Raw genomic sequence first — 23,802 nt, forward strand, 5'->3', positions numbered from 1 at the left:
ACTAGACAAAGAACTAGAAGACTCTTATAAAATACTGAGGGATTCTGAAGTGATTTTTGAAAACATAGAACCTAATTAAGCTTTGACTGAAGGCTATGGGTGTTAGGTAATTGGTTTAACCAAGAAGACAAGAAGGCCCAGAACAGCATATTCCAGCTGATCCCATACGAATTTCATATTAGTTCAGCTTCATGTATTTACTGGAGGAACCAACGAGAATGAGAATGGAATCAGCCCGATGGTACAGGATCCATAAGGAGTTTTCAAGATGAATTTCCAGAACTGGTGTAATTTTGATAGCAAAATTTTGTTATTTTTACTGTAGCTTCTTCCCCTCCAGAAGAGGTAGGAAGTAGTAGAAGTATAACCAAAGTGAGCCTTCAGCCTCACCCCAGTACCATGAGAGCTGCCCATACCTTTGGGGATGGGGTGCTCTGGAGTTCAAATCCACGTTCCCATTTCTGTGAACTTCTTTTGCATCCTGTGTTATTTTCTAAGACAGTAAGACCACTTGATTTCCATCCACACTCTTGATCAGATACTGTTAAATAGCAAACAGCTAACCTAACAGCTGCCTTTACGTTACCTACACACCTGAAATGACAAATAACCCAGCTTTGTATTTAGTTAATATATGCTTAATCCTTTGCTGCCGATGTTCTTCAGAGCCTTTGAGAAGCATCCACCTGTGACCCTGTTTCAATATGGGGATTTTGCCAAAGGCAAATGCATAACAAGTTACTTCTAGAAGCAGGTACCGTACTATCGGATCCAAAAATATCCTTTCCAGATACATTTCACACGTTCAGTCTCACAGATTTCCTAAATGGCCATATTTTTTCTGAGGTGGCAATTTCTGCAACATAAAATTTGATTTTGTGCAACAAAAATCAGATTAGCTGAAAATCACTCTTTTTTGAGCAATAATTTAGATGTGCATAATGATAATAGTTTTATGGCAGAAGAGTCAGAATTTTTATTTTCTGTTAGCATTATCTAACTGAGCAAAATGCCTGGGAGCCTACAGTAAAAAACCAGACATCTCAGACGAGACTTTACACAAAAATTGTTCACATTCCTGAGGAAGATGCCATGGAAAGCATGTGAAAAGGAATATTTTTCTCTGTCAATCCAGGACATTTGATGAGATACTAATTTACCCATAAATGTTGAATATATAAAAATATATATGCTGAAAGCCTATAAATGGAAATTGTCTGAGACAATGATAATACAGCTGAATTTTTTTGTATAAACTAAAAAAAAAAGAAAAAAATTAAAACCACAAAATGCCAAAACCACAGCTCTGTCGTCCTAAGCAGAATGGCATCTTCCATTAGGCCTCCTTAGGAAAAATCTTATTTTAAGAAAACATCTATTTCATTTCACTCAGTCTTCCTCTTGATAAGTTTCATTTAAAGTCTTTCAAAAGCAATTATATCTCATATCTTTTGATTAGGACATTGGAGCCTACTCTTTTTTACTCAATCATAATTAAGATACTGTGCTTTTCAATGGAATTACCTCTGGATGTATTAAAAGCAAGAGAAAGTAGGGTTAAAGCCACACCCAGGGTTCATGGGAGGATGAGAAAGACTGCAGATGAATGCTGATTAACCTCTCCAGCCAAGACTAGGGACTTCTTTAGACATATGAGAAGTGCCAATTCAGTGACATTACTGCAGCTTCCCAAAGTGGACATCACTGGATTCATAGAAAATGGAGCTGGAAAGGATCCTAAGCTGTGTAATCCAAACTTATTTCCAGAGATACTTAAGCTGAAGTGGTGAATAGGCCATCCATCAGTGGACTGCTGCGAAGGGATGTGAGTGGCTGCCCTTCAAGTGGAAGCTGCTGGGAGTAACTGGATGACTTGGAAAACTTTCCAGTCCAGTTTGCCAGGAGAAGATCATGGGACTGCCCCGGGGCAGCGTTTAGCAGTTTAGGGAATAAACAAGGACTGGAAGCCTCTCCAGGAGAAAGGAAAGTGTCTACATAAAAGGATGGAGGCAGGGCAGAGGAAAAAGAGGGCAGTTTAACTACAGAAGCAGCAAAACAAGGAACATGGCTGCAGCTGAGCAGGTGAAGCTTTTCAAACTGATAATGATCCACAAATCACACACAAAGGGTGAGAAGCTTCTTAAAAGACTCCTGAGAAGACCTATCATATGTCTGAAAAAATACTGAGATACGGAAAGCAGCAGCTCACTGTTGTTTGTAAGCCTGCACTTGCGTAACCTCTTTCTGTTAGGGCGTGCATCAGTGAAACTCCACGGATGTTGTGTTAGGAATGATAGTCAACAAAATAAAAATCTAATTGGAACATCAGGCTTGATATAGGACAATTAAGCAACTGAAATAATCTACTATGACTTCTGCACGCTACAGAATATCACAGAAGCTATCTCTTGTAGCACTCCTCAGAGCACATCTAGAATAATGCATCCCGCTTGGGGCTCCCCAGTGAAAGAGAGGTGCTGATAAACTGGAGTGAGTCGAGTGGACTCACTCGAGTGAGTAGAGTTGGGGTTGTTCAGCCTGGAGAAGAGCAGGCTGCGAGGAGACCTTAGTGCGGCCTTTCAGTACTTAAAGGGGGCCTACAGGAAAGATGGGGAGAATCTTTTTAGCAAGGCCTGTTGTGACAGGACAAGGAATAACGGATTTAAACTAAAGAAGAATAGATTTAGACTAGACATTGGAAAGAAGTTTTTTTACACTGAGGGTGGTGCAGCACTGGCACAGGTTGCCCAGAGAGGCGGTGGAGGCCCCATCCCTGGCAACATCCCAGGCCAGGTTGGACGGGGCTCTGAGCACCCTGGGCTGGTTAAAGCTGTCCCTGCTCCCTGCAGGGGGGTTGGGCTGGATGACCTCTAAAGGTCCCTTCCAACCCAAAGCGTTCTGTGATTCTATGGACAGCCACAAAGATGGTCGGGGATGAGAGCACTTGCCCTTGAGGAGAGGTTGAGGCAACTGGGCTTGTTCGGCCTGCGGCAGGCATAGGGGGGACATAATAGCAGCTCTCCAACGCTTGTGAGGAGGTTATCATGAAGATGGAGCCAGGCTCTTCAAGACGGTGCAACGGTGGGCAAGAGACAAATTGAGGCAAGAGAGGTGCTAACCGAATAGGAGAAACCCCTTGTTCACCAGGAGGCCAGCCGAGCACAGGTTGCCCAGAGAGGCTATGCAGTTGCCATCCTTGGAGGCCGTTTAAGATGAGGGTAGATAAAGCCCTTAGCAACCTGCTCTGACCTCAGGAGCTGCCCTTGCCCTGAGCAGGAGCTTGGACCAGAGGTGTCTCGGGGTCTCTTCGTGACCGGACGATCAGAGATGCTCACGAGTGACCGTAGTTCACGGCCTTGTACCAGCCCAAAGCGTATGAATCGCCTTGCTCTTCACCACGCCGAAGCCCGATGCCAAGGGCAGAGCGGCGGCGTGCCGGGAGGGCTCCCCCCCCCTGCGCGACACCCGCGCCCGGCCCTCCCCGCGCTGGCTGCGTGCGGGGCGCGCCTCAGGGCGGCGAAAGCAGCCGGTGCCTCCCGGGGAGCCGGGGTCCGATCTCTCCGGGGGCACCCTGCCCGCCGCTCGCAGCCAGGCACGGCCCCTCGCCGCCGCCGCCGCCCGGGTGCCGCACCGCGGGCACCCCCCGAAACTTTCCCCGGCAGCCTGCGCACGCTCTGCCTCCCCGCCGGGGGAAAAGGCGCTCCCGCTCCCTCCGTGCAGCGGGGCCGGGGGGGCGGGCAGCCTGCCTCCCTCCTCCCCCCCCCGCCCGCGGAAGCCTCGCCGAGGCTCCCGCATTGCACCGCCGCGCCGCGCCGTGCCGTGTGCGGGGCTCGGCGCTGCCCACCCGCGCCCCGGCTGGCGGCATGAGCGCCGGCGAGGCGAAGGAGTACCTGGCCCGCAGGGAGATCCCGCAGCTTTTCGAGGTAGTCGAGGCGGCGCGGGGCGGGGGGGGGGGGGGGAGCGCTTTCCGCCCCGTCGTGGCGGGCGGCGGGGGGGAGCGGGCTGCTCCGCGCTGGGACCCCGCGGCGGGCTGCAGGCGGCCGGAAGGACGGAGCGGCCGGAGGGGGCTGCGGGGCGCGTACCTTGCGCGGGGAGCGGCGCCGCGGAGGGGCTGGCCCCCGCCCCGGGCCGGGGGGGGCGCAGCCGGGACCCCGCGGTGGGAGCCGCCGGCCGGGGCCGCCCCGCTGCCCGCCCTGCCCGGAGCCTCCGCGGCCGCGCCGGCACCGGGCCGCGCCCCTCCGCGCCGCGGCGGGCGGCCGCGCTCCTGCAGCCGCGCTCCTGCAGCCGCCCGGGCAGCGGGGGCAGCCGACTCGGGTGGCCGCGGGGCCGCTCTGCCGAGGAATGCAGGCGGGCGCAGCTGGCAGGCGTTCTCCACGTTTTCGCCGGTCTGGGAGAAGAAAAAAAAAAAAACCCAAACCCACAACTGTTTAGTGAGGTTTTGTTTAGCTTCCTACAACTTACCTGCCGCTAATGGCTGGTAATTACTTCTCTATGAAATGTGGATTTTTATTTTTTTTTTTTCCCCGAATCGGACATCCTGCCATCGGTGTAAAACACACACACGCACACACAGACACATATGTATTTTCCCTGGTCTGTCCTGAAGCTAGACAATGTTGTGCGTGTGTGCATTTGAAAATTACAGGACATAGACTATGCCAGTGTTTTACTAATGCATTTAGAATGGGAATGGTTTAACAAGAGATGCAAACGGAACTGTCTTTCTGTAGGGACTCAAAGCTTGAGCTGGCAATTTTTTAAAAATGGTGCATATCTGCTGCAAAAATATATGGCTAGTTGCTGCGATCGGTTAAGTAGTATAGTAAGGGCATAGATGTGTATAAATTCTATCCTATTTTACCAATGCAAATGTGTGTAAATAACAATTATCGTATAAACTGTAGATAACAAGTAACCGAGCAAATCCTGAATTGGAGCTATTTATGATTATAACTAATATCAGCTGTGACCCTCAAGTTTATTTGCACAAAAATTAGGAAAAGCGCAAAGGAACAGAAATCACCCTGAAAGGCATTTATTGGTAAGAGAAGGTTGGATGCAGTTGTCTTGCGGAGAGGTGAGATGATGACTTACGTATCACTTTGTCAAGGAAAATCAATTACCATGCGTCAGAGGCGGGCCTGGCACTCCTTCTTGCACGCTCCCCATAACGCCCCTAGGTACCATGGGTGCAGAATGAATGCTGTACACAGGGGTTTTCTCATGGCTGGGAATTTCTGCTCAATTAAATCTGGAAGCACCTATGAGCTTTGGGGTTGGGGTTTTTTCCCCAATACTGATCAAGATGATATTTGAGTATTTCTCCTCATTTTCAAAAATCTCTTTTTTCATTATTTGTCTTAAGTGTTGGCTCAAGAATATGGATAAGATACCTGTGGGTGGTCTTTAAGGAAAAGATGCGTTTCAGTGATGTAATAGACTACACAGAATAGGTAACTTTTGGCTCTGTCTAGCTTGTGTATTGCTCTGCGTATGTTTGCCAGTGGTAGTTCTAAGGAAAAATGTAGGGAAGTTTTTTACTGTTTTCAGGTTTTATTACAGTGCGAGCAGACAAATAAAAAGACATAGCCACGAGCTTCCTGTTCTGAGTCATGTTTGTGACACTGGCAAACCAAAATCGTACAATTTTTGCAGGCCTCGCTCTCATGCATTGGCTTGAAATGGAGAGTCTGAATATACAAGGAAGATGGGGTTTCTCTGTGTAAAGTAAAATTCAAAGTAAAAGTGCTTGGTTTTTTCTGGCATCTATCATTATGGTGTGCATTTCTGATCTTACATTGCAGAGTCTGTTGAATGGATTAATGTGTTACAAACCCGATGACCCGATTGAGTATTTGGAAAGCTGTTTGCAGAAAGTGAAAGAGCTTGGAGGGTCAGAAAAAGTGAAATGGGACACTTTTGTCAGCCCAGAAAAGAAGACCCTGCCTCCACTCAACGGAGGACAATCCAGGAGGTCTTTTTTCAGGAATGGTAATGTATTAAGTATAATTGTGCTGTGGTGGTTTTACATCCACTACTGAATTATTTTATACTTCTGTAGCAGATCATGCCTCATTCTGATTTTTCTTAGGCAAAGGACTCAAGGATTCTGTTTCCTTGCGTTTTGGCATCTGTTTTTCTCCTCCCATAACGGATGCTACACAGGAGAGGAAACTGTGATCATTTTGCAGCCTAACGATGGATGTTTGCTGTGTAAATGTTTAACGCATTAGTGGACAGATTTCCCATATCCTACCTAAAACATTTGCAAAGATAGGGGCAAAGTTGACTCGGTGCACTTGGTTTATGTTTTTGGTTGGTCCTTATGGATGGCGTACATAATAACCTCCATGCAGTTACACTAGGTGGTTTTTCTGGCTTATATTGGAGCTATATGCTGATTTACTAAATTCAATGTCAATGATAAACACTTAGAAAAAGGTGCGTCTCATAAAATCTAAGCAAATGTCATACCAATACCTGTAATTATTTTATTTGTAATGTTAACAAAGAGTAATTAGCTCGTCTTTCAGTTGCCATAGTTATTCTTCCTTGCCATCCAGCATTTCATTAAACTAATTAGCAAGAATACTATCTCTGTCTCCGTGTACAATGTGTATCACCAAGAGTTCTGCTTAATAGTACAGGCTATCTGCAGAATACAACGCTTTTCTTCTCAGAGGCCGCTGCTGAACGCTGGGTGCTATGGGCAGAAAAGCTGACGTGCTTGTAAAGAAACACCAAAGGAAACTGACTCCTAGTCGTTCCAGTTTAATAAATGAGCTAAATAGAGGCAAGGAGTATTTACTAGAGTAACAGCAAGCACGTTGTAAAATTAGGAGATATTTATACTTTATTTATTATACTTACTTAAATCTGTGCACACAATAGATTTTGAGTTTTCTGTGTATTTCCACAGTTCCCAGTTTATCTTACTGTTTTACAGTGATGCCCGATAATTCTAACTTCCCATACCGACGGTATGACCGACTCCCTCCAATCCAACAGTTTTCGATAGAAAGTGACACCGACCTCTCTGAAACTGCTGAGCTAATTGAGGAGTACGATGTATTTGATCCTGCAAGACCGCGACCAAAAATTATCCTTGTCATAGGTATGAAGGCAGAGTCATTCTGACAAGATTTTATCTTTGTTACTTTGCCTTTTTATTTGTACTGCAAATACATTGAATGCCTATGTGTATTTAAATACAATTTTTCCATCTGCCGTAGCAAGTGGTGCAGCCCAATTAGAGCGTATCAGAAAGTGAAATTGTTAGTGCTGAGGATATAGCATCCCAACTGTAAGCGGTTTAGGGGTTACAGTGAGCACCTGTGGTCATGTTCTGTAGACTGGATGCCCATTAGCAGCTGGAGAGCTCGTGGTTTGCTTATGGAGCACATCTGCCAGTTTGATTTAATCTAAAATGAATCCGACTCATGCATTTCAAAACAGCTTCACCACATGAACCAAAGTGCTCTTCCAAAGCGTGCTCCGGATCTGAACTAAAACGCTACCGTAGATATACTCAAAGCTGCTCACAAAAAAGGATATTTAAAAGTATTCGATAAGCCAGCTTAAAATGTGGTAGGGAACTGTTTTCCTCTATATTTGGAACCTTGAAAACTGATCGGCATGTCCAGCTGGAGTGAGCGTATGTGGTCACTAGTCCATTGCATTGATAAATTAATCCCTAGATCTATTTGGCGAATGAATCCTGTGCCATCTTCAGGGAGAGTGAGCGATCAGTTAGCATTATTTAATTGCGCTCTCTCCCCAAGTTCTCTCTTGTGTGCTGTTTAGCATCCTTTCTAAGCAACTCATACTTTCCAGCCTCAGACAAGCATACTGTTTCTTAAGAAATAGCTGCAGTTTAAGTCTAAATCAATGTTTTGTTCTGTTTCTGAATTTAAGTTCTTTGAATTAGCTTCCTTGCCATCTGAGATAGTTGTCTTTTGAAATTTTATCGCCAGGCCTAATTCTCTGATTCTCTGGACTGTTTAAATAGTTACAGCACAGGTGCCAGGTGATGGAGAATCACATTTTTAGTCTATAAAGCCTTATTCATATTAGAGAGCGATACTGCTTCCATAACAGAGAATAGTATGCAGTATAGTAAAAGAGAACAGAAACGTCTTCTCTGTATTATAGAGTGGGATCTCTAAGAACAGCATGTCCTCTAGGCTCTGCATCCAGCAGGTCTCGGAAACGTGCTATTGGAACATATTGAAAACAGACAACCAGGCATTATTCTAGATATTTGTGGTATGCCAAAAGAATTGCTTAGGCATTTGAATTTTCTTGATCTTTTGTTTTGGAATTACAAATCTCAACATGCAAATTTCTCCATGCACCATTGAACTATAAAGCTTACATTAGATGGAGAAATAACACATGCCTTTCTCTCATCTTAATTAATTAGCTAGCCTTCCTTTAAATAAAGGAGAAAAACTGGCTCCCTTTCAGTGACTGCAGAAGGCTCTTAATGCATTGAAATCCATGTAGCTCTACTGCAGTAGAGTGATAAATGAAGGCTTGATCTAGGTGAAATAAAGAGAGGTTGACTTTCACCTCTGGAACTGAGTGCAGGGGTATTTGAAGTGAAAGCCTTGAACACCAGCATATAATGAACAGACCATGGATTTTACAGAGCTTTTCTTTTCCCCCATTTATATAGGGAACATTGTAAACATTCCACAAAAGCTATTTCGGGTTTATTTTCTAACTGAGTTTCTCTGAATCTGTCTATTATAGTGTGATTCGATAGAAAGACAATAACTGTATGTAGCTTAGCAGCTATTGTCTAATCTTGTATAGTATCAAGAAATTTCTCCCAAATTCAACTTTCTGTTGAGAAAGCACATAAAAACACACACTGGAAAGAATAAAAGAATAACTAATACACGGAATGAAAGAGTGAAAATGAAAAAAAGTGTACTATTAATTTCAAGAGACAAATATTGTACACAAAAAAATATGTTGCATATTTTTCAGCATGCATAAAATGCCAGTGAAAACTACAGTTAAGCAAGGTATTTATGTCTGTCTAGTGATAACTAACCATACTGCCCAGCTCGCAGGGGCTGGTCCCATTCATTGGAGGGGACTGCATGAACACAAGCTAAAGACCTGTCTTCTGCTTCGTGTGTTAGGTGAACTTTTCTTTAATAATGCATTAGTCCAAGATCTTTTTAATGCTTCCATAAAGGTTTTTACAACTTCTTTGCTTTATGAAATCTATCATCCTTATAATGGATCAGGTAGCTGAAATCTATCATCCTTATAATGAACCAGGTATCTCCAAGGCAAAAGAGAACTCACTCATAAAGGCGGGGGGTTTGTTCTTTTTCTGTGTTTGCAGAAAAGTCTTCTGGTGAAATGTAAAGCTACAAAGCTGCAAAGTGAGAATGTGACTGGATTTTAGAAAAATCAGATGGAACCAGCCAGGATGGCACACATCTGAATCACTGGAAAATTAAGTTTCTAAGGCATTATAACACTAGGAAACTAGATTGTGTTTAAAAATGTGCTTCCTAACATATTTTGACAAACACATTTTTATTATTGATACAGCCTGACTACAAAGATCTTCAAAAAATGAATTATCTGGTGTCATTAGCCCCATAGTTCAGAATGTTTCTAAATGGCACTTAATTAAAAATATTAGTTAATAGTAAAAGAATACATTTTCCTTTTATAAACAAAGTTTAAAGGATAGGTCAAAGATGGTGCTGTCAGCAGTCGGCTGGCCCATTGATTGGTTAGATCCAGTCCACAGCTAGATTTTAAAATCATAAATTTTTTTAGAAATCTTACTATTATGTGAATTTATTTTGAATTTACAACAATATAAGCAAAATTTGAAATTTTGAACTTCCATTGACAAAACTAGATTAAAACAACTGCTGTAGTAAAACTTTCTGGGCATACAAATCTTCACTTAAAACCAGTTAGCAAACATAATTTTACATGCAACAAAATGTTCCCTAGTCTAGACGTCTTCTAAGAAATATGTAAAATAATCACGCTTTTCTTGAATAATGTATAATCTCAGAATAAGTGAAAAGAATGAAAAACAAAAGTGATTTGATTTTCCTTTCTTGTGAACAGTTTGGCAGTATGATTTATCAAGAGTCAGGAATGGATACATAGTTCAATAAATTATAATGATTTTCTGTGGGAAGTAATCTCATCCTATCACTTTTCTCTTATTTTATTACCTGAATGTTTCCCCTTAGATTGCAAAGGGATAGTCCCAGCTTGCTATAAAGGGATATTTTTGGATTGAGAAAAAACAAATGTATGAGAAGTTTATGAACATTAAAGAAAATACTTTATTATGTTTTTTTCTGCTTGCAAATCTAAATTGAAAGAACAGAAGTGCCAAACTACACATTTTTTTTTCTGCTTCTCTTTAATGGCAAAGCAAAGCTCTCCCTTACAGGAGTGTAAAGTCTATCTACTTGGTTTCAAAAAGTTTTTTTCAGCTATTTTATGGTTTTACAGAGACTGATGTTTTTTCAAGTAACAGTTCTGTTTTTCTGGCATCTTTTGTATCTCTGCTGGAATAGGGATACTATTTTCCTTGTCAAATTTTCTGTTTTGGATTTTCTATATGTTACCTATATATGTTTTGCATCTTTATTGTTTCTGGGGTGCAACACAGTCTGTTTCAAACTTGTCTTGAGTCTCCAGGGAAATAAACTCAATTTCCTTTCTTGAAAGGTTTATATCTGCAGGAATTAAGCACAGCATTGGCTCCAGTAATTTTTGTAAACCCTTGCTCCGAAGCACAGTCACTACCTACCGCCCCTTTTTTCCAGTAGTTAGGATTATTGCCAGTAAATAAAACCACATAAATTCATCGTAATAAATGTTCCACATATGTATAAACACACACATATATGAGATACATTATTTATATATTATGCTCTTAGTTTGCAATGTGTGGCTTTATATATAGAGAGAGGGTCGCTTATGGACATCTTTACACAGAGTGAATAGGCATTCCAGTGGCAAGTAATAACCGTATTCATTCACCTGGCAAAATCTGCTCCATACAAACTGGCAGCAATCATCGAACAATTAGCTGCACTTCTTTGTGCTGTTGTTTTAATCTACTTAAGAAAAAAGACACTGGGAATCAGTTACTCCAAACCTGCTATCATTCCAGATTACCAAGAGCCCGTAATAAACTGTAAACTACATGGAATTATCTTGTTTGAACATTTATCAGATACATTTTTGATACAGGAGTGAAACACAATGTAAGATTTGGTGAAATGCATTTGTCATGGGGAAGGCTGAGCGCGCCATCAAAGGGAGCGGGGAGAGCTGAAGCAGAATTGCTTTGTAGCCACCGTAGTGGATTCCTAGTATATCAGATGCTTGCATATTACAAAAGGGAAACATCCTTTATTCTAACAAAGAGGATAGCTAAACTGTATGAAAGCAAGAGTTCAAGCTGAAGAAACTTAAGACCATCTAGATCACCTAGAAGAACTGAAACGGCAGAATAGCTGTAAAACCTAACATAATCTGCCAAAAGAGGAGAGAAAACGTGTGCCTTTTTAGGAGAGAAACAGCAAGTGAACTAAATGAGGGGAAAATACTTTTCAGTTCTAATCTTATTGTACAGAGATAAGATACAGTTTTTCTTTCATTTCTTTGCTTGTGTGTTTTATGAACAACTGTAGCTGTATTGACTAGTTGGATGTTACAGATAAATGCTTATATTTGCATTTATCTTAACCTGGCTTGATTTAAGCATTTTGTAAACTAATTGGATAATGACAAAACCTTTTTTTCCCCAAGGGTTAACTAGACTGTGGGCAGGGTATGGGAACACCTTAACAATATGCAAGTTTCGCTGTTCATTCTCTTCGAATGGGTCCCGACCTGAGTTGCAAAGGCCAGGCGGAGGGTTACCACCACAGCGCAGGGGTACAGAAGAATTCCTAGTGACTGCTGGCGACGCTGAAAGCTCTCCGACACGTAATGCTGGGGCAGAGGTTTGAACCTGCTTACGCAGGGAGTGTCATACCCATACATAAAGCAATATTGTAACGCTTATCCTGCAGTCAAATCTCTATTATATAAATGCCTAGAAGCTGTTTATGGGAATAATACAGATAATATAAGAAAGAGTTGTGTGATTACTAACAAGAAACTCATTGTATTCATATTTACTTTTCTTGCATCGCTGTATTTCTTAAAGTTCATAGAAAACGTATATTTTTAATAAATCTTAATTCTTTGTCTGTTGAAATAAAATTCAATGTTCTCACACACAATTCCCCAAAATATAGCTACTTAGTGTTTGGAATTAATATAAAAACATTTGCTTTGGTTTTGCTTTGTTATGCTATTTAGTTACATACACTTTTCTATATATAAACATTTATTTTTGTCAAAACAATTCCCTGTTTTTACATACTGGATTCCAGTTTCTCTGTTCTTCACATCATAATGTGTCCTTTTAGTTCAGACATGGTCTGATTTTTTTACATGTATTCTTGCTTCTGCTGTCCAGCTGACCTTCACTTCAGCATTCCCTGCTGCGTAATGTAGCTGTTTTCTGTGATTTTGATACCTGTTCTGCCTGTGCTATATTAAAGGGTCTCTTTATTCTTCAAGGTGTCCAGCAAGCTGAACCTAACAAATTGCTTCTCTATCAGATGCTTCAAGCATCAGTACCAGAAGTATGCACGGTTCAATAAAAGTCCTTGTACCAAATCACTATGGAAACATCTCAGCTGATTATTTAATATTTTTCTGTATTTTAAAATTAGAAAACCTCTAGAAACTCATGCAAGCATATTTAGGAGTAGATTTTATTAGTTCAATTTCATGACTAGTCCATTGATTTCATTGGCTTATTTAACCAAGTATGATTCTTTCTGACATGAATATGCTTCAGACTATCTGGCTCTACCTTTGGCTTCACAGAGGTCAGGAAGGGACCAGTTCCTTTGTCTCTTCCTCTGCTACAAATCAAGAAAAATTCCTTCCCAGGAACAGCTTTAGAATGAGGTCAAGCCTAAAATAATGTGTTTATTTTTAATTTGCAAGTAGATTTGTATTCTTTTTTTTTTTACCTTATTTTACAAACCATTACCTTCATGGTCAGGTAGATGAGACCCATTTCTAAATAGCTGGTAACAAGTCATGCAAGTGCAAGATTTGCTGTAATAATGGTTGGAAAATTGGTGCCGATAGCGAAGATTTCACATCTGATGGGGTACTTCAGATGAGAGGTTAATTTAATGTTTTGTTTATAATTACCAATAGGTGGCCCAGGAAGTGGTAAAGGAACACAGAGCTTGAAAATAGCAGAACGTTATGGATTTAACTACATATCAGTTGGTGAATTGCTAAGGAAGAAGATCCACAGCACAAGCAGCAATAGAAAATGGAGTCTAATTGCCAAAATAATTACTACTGGAGAACTGGCCCCTCAGGTACAGTGTATCCTGTGTTAATGTTTACTTTCAAAGGATTTGTACATGCTGTATTAATGTGCACCATCAAGAAAACCTCCTTTACAATATTAAATAAATAACTTCTCTTCTCTGTGAAAGGAAACAACCATAACTGAGATAAAGCAGAGATTAATGCAGATCCCTGATGAAGAGGGTATAGTGATTGATGGATTTCCCAGAGATGTTGCCCAGGCAATCTCCTTTGAGGACCAAGTAAGAAATTGTTTTTATTCTTAAAATCACTTGCATATCTCTACAATAGTTAAGCTTCTTGAAGTCATCAGTAAGATTCCAAGAGAGACAAGATGTTACTTCTAACTGAGTATTGCTCTTTAAATCTTTGCAAGTACATAATTACAGGTTCACAAAATGTTATTCTTTCGGTTTACATTATATTACGTTCTGTCTGATGACTGAATATTTTGTAAAAAGACAATGTGATAATACAACCAATAATGCAAGCCTCTTGTCTCAGTAATGAAAATCCTCTCAAGATAAACAACATAACATCAAATCTAACAATTAATATTTTTTGCATCTTACTGATTTAGAAAGGGGGAAGACATTATATTTCCATACCTATTTGTTCAATTTAATCTACATTAAGAGAACTGTACTTAAATCAATGCATATCCTCACAACGCTTTTCATCTCAAGGTTATTACAGTGCATTGAAAAGACTGGAATAAAATAAGGGTTAAAACTGCACATGTTTTGCAAGTTTCTGTAAACCAGAAAGGATGCTCTTTTTTTAGAAATTTAGATCATTTTGGTTATTCTAAACTACAATTCTACGGTGCAGTCAGCTAAAACTGTATTCCTGAGTTCTATTCACATGTTGTTTTCATGTGTGTATTTTAAACTAATCTAAAAATACTTAAATTCAGTGGAAAAACAAACAGCTTATGTCATTTTCTGATCAAGCGCTGTTAACATAACAGTTCTGGTCACAAGCAAAGGTTGCAGTTTCAGTGCTGAATTTTTAGAGCGCCCTTCATGCAGAGCATTTCAAAGTCCTTCACAATTGCTGGTGTACTACCATTTCTGTACTTTGAATGCTAAGTGGCATTGCCAAGACAGAAGTAACAAAAGAAAGCAGCTAATGAGGCATTTCATTAGTGTGCTTTTATAAGGTATTATTCTGGGCAAAATTCAGAAGACTGAATTGAGGAAATTAAAGGAAACAGACAAAATAGTTATTACAGAAAATAGCCAATGACTGCCAGCTATATCTCCTTATAATTAACAAAAGAGAAGATTGGCTACTTTATAAATGAAACAGCAGAAATTTAGGCTTAATGGTCATTTCCTTGCCTCTTTTTTTTTTGTCTGGTGTATTGTGTGATAGTGTGACTTAAGTGCATTTCTTGGTGCTATAGTTTTGTGCTGATGTTGTGTTTGATGAACGAATGGGGGATGTGAAACTGGAAGAGCTGACAGGAGTTAAATGAAGTGCTTTGAGCTATCCTAGAGTCATATTCTTCTACAAAGGAAAACCAGTTAAACAACACTTGAGCACCCATCATAGGGTCCATTAGTAATACCACTAAGAAGTGGAGTCCAGGAGGTAATAGAAAAAGCTCAGGCAATACCATGCTGTCGAAGGGGAGAAAGAGAGACGCTGCGTTTCATATATGTTTGAACCCTGCCTTTGCACCATTTCTAATAGTATTTCCTCATTTAACTTGAAGTATTGCCCTCTGCTAGCCTGGTTAGCTCTTGTTGACTATAGAAAACTACATGGAAAAAAGACGGAATGACAGATGATAGAAGTCCTCACTTTGGCTCCTTTTTAGTATGTGCTGTTGCTTCAAGGATGCTGTATATTGGTCTATCTTTTTTTTTTTTTTTTAGAGAAAGAGAGGATGGATTTAGTAATTTTAGACCTGACTATATTCTCAGAGAGTTCCTTTGTTTTCAGTCTAATGGGATTTGCTAAATCATGCTCCTCAAGGCCTGATTCTGCTTGAAAGATAGATGACTATCTGAGTCTCTAAAAAAGTCCTGGAGCATTTCATATAGGGCCACCTTTCAATCTTATCTGTTCTAAAATAAATATGGGAAAGGAAAGAAGGAATCATAGAGCTTTTATAGGAGCACAGGAAAGAAAATTTGGTCTGTTAAGGCTCCTCCTTTTTCACCTTTCTTTGCAGCTGACCTCTTATATGAGCGTGTCTAAGGCCATGGAAATGAATGTGCAAAGGATGTACATATTTCAACATACAACATCTGTTTAATCCAGTGGGATATGTTCAGTGTTTTGTCTTGGCTTTATATTTTAAAGAAATAAAATATGCTTGTTGTTTCTCTAAAATTCTCTGTTTAGTAGGTAATAATACTACACACATAAGTAGGAAGGTCTTGTGGTAAGGAAAGGGGACTATCAGCAGTCGTGGCACTCATCTTCCTTCACAGGATGAGGCTGACAGTAATCCATGGCACGTCAGGTTATTAACATTAAACGTGCTAACATTTTTAAGGCACTCAGAGATCCCTCAATGGGAAGTGCAACTGAGTTGTAGAGAATTCAGTAATTAACTGTTGTGATAATTTGTGTAGGTCTGCAATTAAAGATGGTACAGGTGTTTTCCACAGCTTAGAAATGTTATAGCTTTCCAGCTAGCAGTGTGTAGAAGAACAGAACAGAATTGTTCTCATGAGCCAAAAGTGACAAGATGAGAAATAATTAGTTGAAATTTCAGCAAAGAAAGTTTTGATTAAATAGTAAGACACTTTATAATTAGAAGATCTCTTAAGCAATGGAACAGCCTTCTGGAGAAAATGGTGAAATCCCACAAAATGCAAATAGTCAAATCACATTATTCTGTAACACATATGCCTTATTCTTACAAAGACAACCCCTGTAGAACACTGAGATCTGTTGATAAAAAGTTCTGAATAAGAACTAATTGTTATCATTAATTTTGTCATGGGTGATTACTTATTCTTACAGATGGTCCCTTTAAGACCATTACATGCTTATGCACCTGAAAACAGCAGCAAAGGTTGTACGACACAAGCCATTTTAAAGGTTACGTTTAGGGAAACTGCCAAAAGATGCATAAAGTAGGAGTTACTATTTATTTAACTGTTTTCCCTCATTTATGATCCCTTCACAGCTGTTAATTGTTTTGATTACACGGGTTCTAAAATGCAATTGTGTGCTTTTGAACAGTGACTTTACATTATTGTTTGTTCCATAAAGCAGCTAGAACACTTTTGGGTTTTATGATGTAAATTAAAATAATGATGGTAAGTTTGTATAAGGGTAAATAGAATATGCTGGCTTTCTCAGTTCTTTCAGCCATATAGGATATAGAGTAGATGCCAGTGGGAGGAATGAGCAGCAGGGACAAGGGTGACTGTTCATTTCTCCTTTGTCATTTGAGTGTGTTGGCATGGGTATTCATCTGTAATCCCACGGAAGCTTGAAATAAACAAAGAAGCATTCATTTTAAAAGTAGCATTTTCCACTGTATAGCCTTTCTCCTTTGCCCTTGTTTACACAGACAAACTCCAAGAATATATGTAATACCAAAAATAAATTGTGGGGGGAGAATGTGAAGGACAAGTTATTAAACTGAATGGAAACAGAGATGAGTAAGACAAGATATTGAGGGAGTAGGTAAGGCTGGAACAGAGACTGAACAAATGTGAGGAAAATAGGAGGTGTATAAACAAAACAGGCTACAAAAACCTAACACCATTATAGGTCAAGAAAGCATGTCTGGTCTTCATCAATCGTAAGCAGTCCATATTGTTTTGTTTCCCATATGTTGTTCCTCATTGTGAGGCATGATGCAGTGGGGTCAAGAAAGTATCTAGAGCCAATGTCACATAAAGGGCCAGAAGTCAAAACTTGGACTAGATGTGAGCTGGCCACAGTGGTCAGTGAAAGGTGGACCAGGAGAGAGCCTGTACAGTTTTTGATCTAAGGCACATCATCTGCCCTTTCTCCACTAGTGCATGTGGTGGACAGTAGATGATGAACAATGGAAAGGCAAGGCACAAAGGGCATAAAATCTGTCTTGCTCCCAAACACTAACACTATAGTTCCCTGAACGCTGTTCACTGAACCTTTTTGTGTATATTATTACATGGCTTTCACCACTAAGAACTGTGCTGAGTTATTGTGAAGATAAACTGATTTATATTGGAAAAGGTTCACCATATTAGTAGAAGAAAAAGGAAAGGTCAGCTAAGGTGCCTGGTTTCTCTTGCAAGTGCATGTAAAATCTAACTGTGCTGTGTTTGCAGACATCTTTAATGTAACAAATTATTTATGCTAAAATAATCCTTTCAATTTTATGGCTCACATGGCTGTTACTGAGACTTGACACTATTTGAGATTTCATAATCTCTTCATTTTGGGAAAAAATCAAATGGATACATATATGTCTGAACTCTAGTTACAATACCTGTCCTGCATCATGTTCTAGTATAGAAATACAATGATAATGAATTCTTGTTGAACTTCACTTGTAATTGCTCTTGGTACTACCAAGCACATTTTTATCCCTTTGACTAATCCAGAAGCTGAACTTTTCTCTGGGAAAAAATGTTATTTTTAGTAAACAAGTCAAAGCAAACCAACGTATGCTAACATTCCCAAACATAGGTATAGCTAAAAGATGACGATTTCTTCCTTACTATGTTGCCAGACTCTCTTGTGGACAGTAAGTTCTCAATGTGTTGCTAGGCAGAACTGTATTAAAACACATTGCATCTCAGTGACTAAACTGCCTAAGATAAAGCAATGTATCATTTGCAGCACTCACAGTATCTCTCTTTCTGCTCAGATCTAGAAACCAGAAGTAACAAACACTGTCTCCAAGCAATAATGTCAATCTGGAATAAGTGAATTAAAAAGCACTTTACACATCTGAGGAATTTTACGTTTGAATTAAGGCTTTTTTTTCCTCTGTTTTGTTGAGTTTTGTTAATATCACTGTTCCTATCACCCATATATTTTGAGCAGTAAAGAAGTCTTTAAGATGGCATCAGTGATGTTTTCAGATTTTCAGCAACGCTTGCCAACCAGCAGCAGCTCTGCCATTCTGGTCACTTACTTATACCAGCTTCATTTCTTAATGGTCAGCTACTCATTGCAGACTCATTGCAGCCTGTGAGAATTCATAGCCGTGAGCACTGCAGTTTTCTCTGAGTTTCTCAGTTTTCTCTGAACTTCTTATCTGAGTTGAAATAAGGCCTGTATTTTTCTCTTTGAAGACTGAATACATGACATAAAACATTCTCATTGGAAGTCTTGGATTGTTGCCAAACCCTGACTCTCCCATTTCTTAATTCCAGAAAGCAGAGTCAATACTGCCAACGCTTTTGATAGGGTTACTTTTAATAAAGCCCTGCAGTCATGTGACTATGAGAATCTCAGCTCTCACTTTGAAACAAAGTTTCAAGCAGTCATGGTTGTGGGGAAAAAAATAAAACATGAATTTTAATGTCTTAAAAGCAAATAGAACTTCCGGTTTATATATTTGTTTTAAACATACAATAATTTCTGGATTTTGATCATTTTGAAATCCTTCTGCATAGTAGCACACATTTAATACTGATTGACTTAGCCTTTCAGTTTGAGACTAGGCATAAAACTATCCTAAACCACAAATTTCTAAGGTATCCGTGATCTCTGCTGAGTGCAAATAGTAGAAGGGTGTTTAGATTCCAAGCACACATTGGAAAATGCCAAGGAGAAAATGGTTTATTTACCATTAACCTGTCAGCTTGAAATTCAGCAAGTCACCTACAGTACCAGCATGCTCAAGCATGCTAAATATCTTCTTCTCCAGTAACACTGTAATGAAATGCCTCTGACTGGTGTATTGAACTCAAATGACTTGTGAAGAAGAAACTGCAGTTTGGCTTTCTGTGTAATCTCTCACATGGCAATAAGTTTTTACCCTTCCCAGGAGAAACAATTTTTCACTTCAGTATTTTCCAGTTAATTTCAATTACTGCTTTGGTTTGGGTTTTTTTTTCCCCCACTTTCAGTCATTCATGCCTAACTTTCCTTCTGATTTCAGTAATTCCTTCACCAACATTAACCCTGTTAGTTTCAATAGAATGAGTACAGATGAAGTTTGCTTAAAATATATTAATTGTAAGTTTTGTTAATAGTGAAATGAAATGTGGAACAGGTATTAGAATGAATGAATATTCATTAATGAATATAATTTAATTCCTTGACAAAAGAGAAAGACTATTTTTGTGGAAATTCTCTTAAAAATATTTTTGTGTTATATGGCCTAGGTGACAAGACTATATTTCAAGAAATAAAATCTTAATTTAAATAATAAACAGAGGCAGTAAATTTTATCTGATTCTTTGTTGAAAATGTCCTTAAGAATATTCATAAATGCACTACACCTACAAAGAATAACTAGTTCATCTTGGCTGTGATTTGAGTTAACTTTTTAACTCCCAAATATATTCTTTATGAAAATTATTATGAGAATTAATTGCGCTAAAGTAGAACAAACTATGTAGATGGCATAATATAGGATGCTGGGAAAAACTCAGTTGTCCTCTCACAGCCTCACAGGCTAAGGACAGCAGTGCTGTGCCTCCAAGTCCTATACTTAAACCTCCAAGCAGAAATGATGCCTGCAGTCCCTCAAAGTTTGACCTACGTGTTTCTGGCCAACTGACCTCTGGCAGTCCGACTGCTGAGCTCATGCTCTGCAAAGAGCTGCTCATAGAAAACCTGCTCTGGACTGGCCAAGAGTGTGGGCTTCAGAACAACTAGTAAAATGAATGCAACCTTTCTGTGAATCTTCTTAAGGGGAGAGGATCTGTTCTCTGCAATAGGTTTTTGTTCTGGTAAACGTATTTTTTCTGCATTATGGTCTATGTGTCATCTTCATTTCATTGCCTCTTCAACTTCTATCTCCCTTCTCCCAAATCTCCACCTCACTGTTCCAGGCAATTAGCCTCAGGTGCAGTGCCCTGCTGGACAGATGTACCCAGTCATCTGTGTGAGGAGTGGGGGGGGGCTAGCACATCAGCAGTCTATGTTGCTGTGGTTCCTCTCATTCTTTCTCTTTGGCCCTGTGAGTTTTACATTGCTTTCTTAAAGCCAAGCCTGAGCAGGAAGCCTGTGGGATGCTCTTATCATTGTCTGTTTTCTTCCCTGGAAGCCAGAGCGCTCCCCTGGGAAAGGCAAGCAGTGGTTCAATTTTCTGCTGGGTAAGAGACCCTAGACCTCAGGTTTTCTGTTTTTCTGGACAAGGGCTTTTCTCTGCTAGCCAAGCGAGAGCTCATCCATTGCTGGCCCTTAACCCTCAGGAGAGGACCTGATGTTCTGAATTCGGAGTGGATGGAGGTGCCTGCTGAGCAGTTCTGAAACAGAGGTCTGCCTACACCTTTCTTTGTAGCATTAGCAGTAGTGTTTACAGCTAGGGATTCCTATCCACTAGCTGCCCTACACAGGTGAAAATCTGAATCAGTTGTCCCTAAAGACACCTGCCTCTCTCAGTCATTAGGGGGCCTAATTATGTAGTCTGAGCAATTTGCTGGAAGCTTATTTCTTGGGCAGTGTGAATACGGTTCAGAAGTGGTTACCAGAAGAAATACTGTCAGCAGGGTTCATTCTTTGACAACGATTCATGATTTTGCTTTTCTAAAACAAGACAAAAATATGCAAACAATCTAGTAATCCAGCAGAGATGGAACTATAAAAAGCAAATCAGTAATTACAAGGGAGAGCACCCATACAATGGACGTATACCACCTTGCTAGTAACCTTTACCAATTAGAATAAAATGCACTGTTAAATTAATGACAGTTGTTCATGAGCTGTCAGTTAAGTTTTCTCAGGAGTATCTAGTAGAACATACCAGGAATTAAGAAACAGCATTTTCGTCTTTTGCCTAATGAGGAATAATGAGAGAGAGTGTAATCATCTAATTTCTAGCAAACAACCACACTACTCTCACTAACAAGAGGAGATGTAGAAAATATCCCCAGAGAGAAGAGAGCATCTTTCCACTTATACTGCTTTACGTCAATAACAGCACCAACTTGCGTGGAATTACTCTCAATTTATTCCTTGTTCCAGTTTAGGAAGGAGATTCAGACCCAAAGGGAGTAGGATTTACTTACTAGTAAATACTATTCTAAAAAATGAGATGATGTACCCACCAGTTTTATTCTGAGTTGATGCCATATGCTCTTTGTCTCATTTAAAATTCAGAAGGTTGTGAATAACCAGAAACCTGTCTGTTCCCATAGGCAAAGATTCTCTCTTCTGCAAGTTCCAGTTAGTAAATAGTCAAATTCACTTCCCTGAGCCCCACAGTCCTTCCTCACTTGCATTTCTGGATGTGAATAAGACCCTCTGCCTTCAGCACAAGATGACCGTGTTATGGGAAATCAGCATGAAGGAATCCAGTTCTTCTGTCTGCACTGGTTGCATACACCTTTTCTACAAGCTGAGTCTCAGAATAAAAGTTACTCCCTAGTCATAAAACTCAATACCAGTTAGTTCTGAGTTAAAAAAATAGGTTTGTTTTCAAATAAGTCATAGAAAAAACTTTTTCTTTTTCAGAAAAATAGCAATTTGTACTCATATTTATGTAGGAGAACTAGATATGTTTCCAGAATCTCAGATGTGCATATGCTCACGCTAGCCTGTTACATTCCAACTTAAGGTATTTATAAGCACATCTTGCAGGCAGGTGCAGTTGAGGTAAGTGGAAGCGGAGTGGTTCATGAAAACACGAGTGAAATATCAATAGCATTTCAAGGGTTTACATTGAAGGTTGTAAATACATGTAGGAGAAATATATTAAGTGCTACTAGGTCTGCGTATCAATGGATATAGAAGAGATTTTACCCTTTTGTGTGTCTAAAACCAAGCAGAGGCTTGTGTTTATTAAATGGTTTTCAGCTACTTTGTGATGATAAAGATGCATATTCTGGAGGTAAAAGATGAATTCATAGAGACATCACATAATCAGAATCTGCTTTGTGCTCCTACCTCAAATATGCTTGAATTACTTTTTTTTACACTTCAAAAAATCTTTTAGTCTATACTTTTTTTTGCAACTAGGCTTCTTGAACTGAGAATTTTAAACCATTGCTTTTGTTGACATTTTATTTCTGTGAGTGAAATGTATTTCAAATTACAAACACCAGAGTGTCAGAAAAAATAGTTTTAGTTCCTGGGATTCTGATACTGTCTTTTGTATTCTTGCTGTAACTAGTCAAAAAATTAAGAACAGCACTACTCAGCTCCTGCAGAGAACTTTCCATTTTAAAAAGCAATAGGAAATAATTAAAACCTAATTAATTAATTTTCCACAGTAATTACTGTGTTGTACCTCATTATTATCCTCATTTTACAACTAGGAAAAAAAAAATCAGACCCAAGGCATGCTTTCCCATTTTCTTAAAAGAGAACTGGGCTCTGAAGCCAGTGCTGCTTGTGGGAACTAGGCAGATGAGAACCTGCACACCTGCTGACGTCATGGTGGCTTTCAGATCCTTCCCTTGCTCTGGGGCTGCACTTACTCAGCCACAGTTTCTTTAAAGAACTGAGATTGACTGTGGAAAGCTGCACTCTCATGTTTGTGTGAAACAGGAGACCTGCCCTTTGTCTCCTTCCTCTTTTTCCCTTAGGGCTAATAATGTCATGAGAGATCTATTTATTCTAAGTACTCTCTGTAAGGTTTGATGCTATATGTGAAGTTATGTGATATGCAAAAGCTTGGGTTCTACACTTGAGGAGGTCTGGTATGGCTTCACAGATCTGAGTACGTGGTAGATGCTAGTCCTGAAGGTGTTTGGGAGCGAGCATTGAAAGTGAGGAGAAGGCCAGCTACAGCTTGGAACGTCTAAAGATTTCTTACCATCTTTCTTCACTATTATTAGAATCCACAGAAATGGAAATACTAAATAAAACTACTCACTGTATAAACTCCTTTAGTCACTTTACTGATCCCTGATTTGCGGCTATAATTTCTGCGTCTCTGTATAATATACGTTAGGAAGCTCCAATCAGCCAGATATCCACACTGGGACTTGAGATGTCTCTGTGCTCAGTCTGCTGCAATGTGCATCAGCCATTCCCTTTCCTGAGACAGTGTTCCATGACCTAAAAGGCTTTGAAATCTGTAGGGTTTTTTTTCAGAATCTGTGTCATAATTTGGATTTCTTTACTACTGTATGCTATTCAAATTCCCAACTTCTGATTCCTCGTTATGCTTCTACTACTAATGAAGCAACCTTAATTTAACAGAGCTGCTTTTAGTAATGTCCATAATGCATGGAAGTCTAACACAGAAACTTACTTTCATAGTCTTTC

The 23,802-nt window shown here is 39.9% G+C and overlaps 1 protein-coding gene across 2 annotated transcripts in view; it reads left to right on the forward strand.

Moving 5' to 3' along the window:
- The first annotated feature begins 3,863 nt into the window (after positions 1-3,863).
- Positions 3,864-23,802, forward strand: part of AK5 (adenylate kinase 5) — a 95,235-nt gene continuing 75,296 nt past the window's right edge. The window contains exons 1-5 of one of the 2 annotated variants that reach the window (XM_075710978.1): positions 3,864-3,923; positions 5,805-6,003; positions 6,947-7,114; positions 13,291-13,460; positions 13,581-13,694. In XM_075710978.1, the coding sequence (XP_075567093.1) occupies positions 3,864-3,923; positions 5,805-6,003; positions 6,947-7,114; positions 13,291-13,460; positions 13,581-13,694 (711 nt within the window). The remainder of the gene's footprint in view (positions 3,924-5,804; positions 6,004-6,946; positions 7,115-13,290; positions 13,461-13,580; positions 13,695-23,802) is intronic. The other variant, XM_075710979.1, reaches the window with a different exon arrangement.

The sequence above is a fragment of the Pelecanus crispus genome, chromosome 5 (assembly GCF_030463565.1).
Source record: "Pelecanus crispus isolate bPelCri1 chromosome 5, bPelCri1.pri, whole genome shotgun sequence".
NCBI classification, from domain to species: domain Eukaryota; kingdom Metazoa; phylum Chordata; class Aves; order Pelecaniformes; family Pelecanidae; genus Pelecanus; species Pelecanus crispus.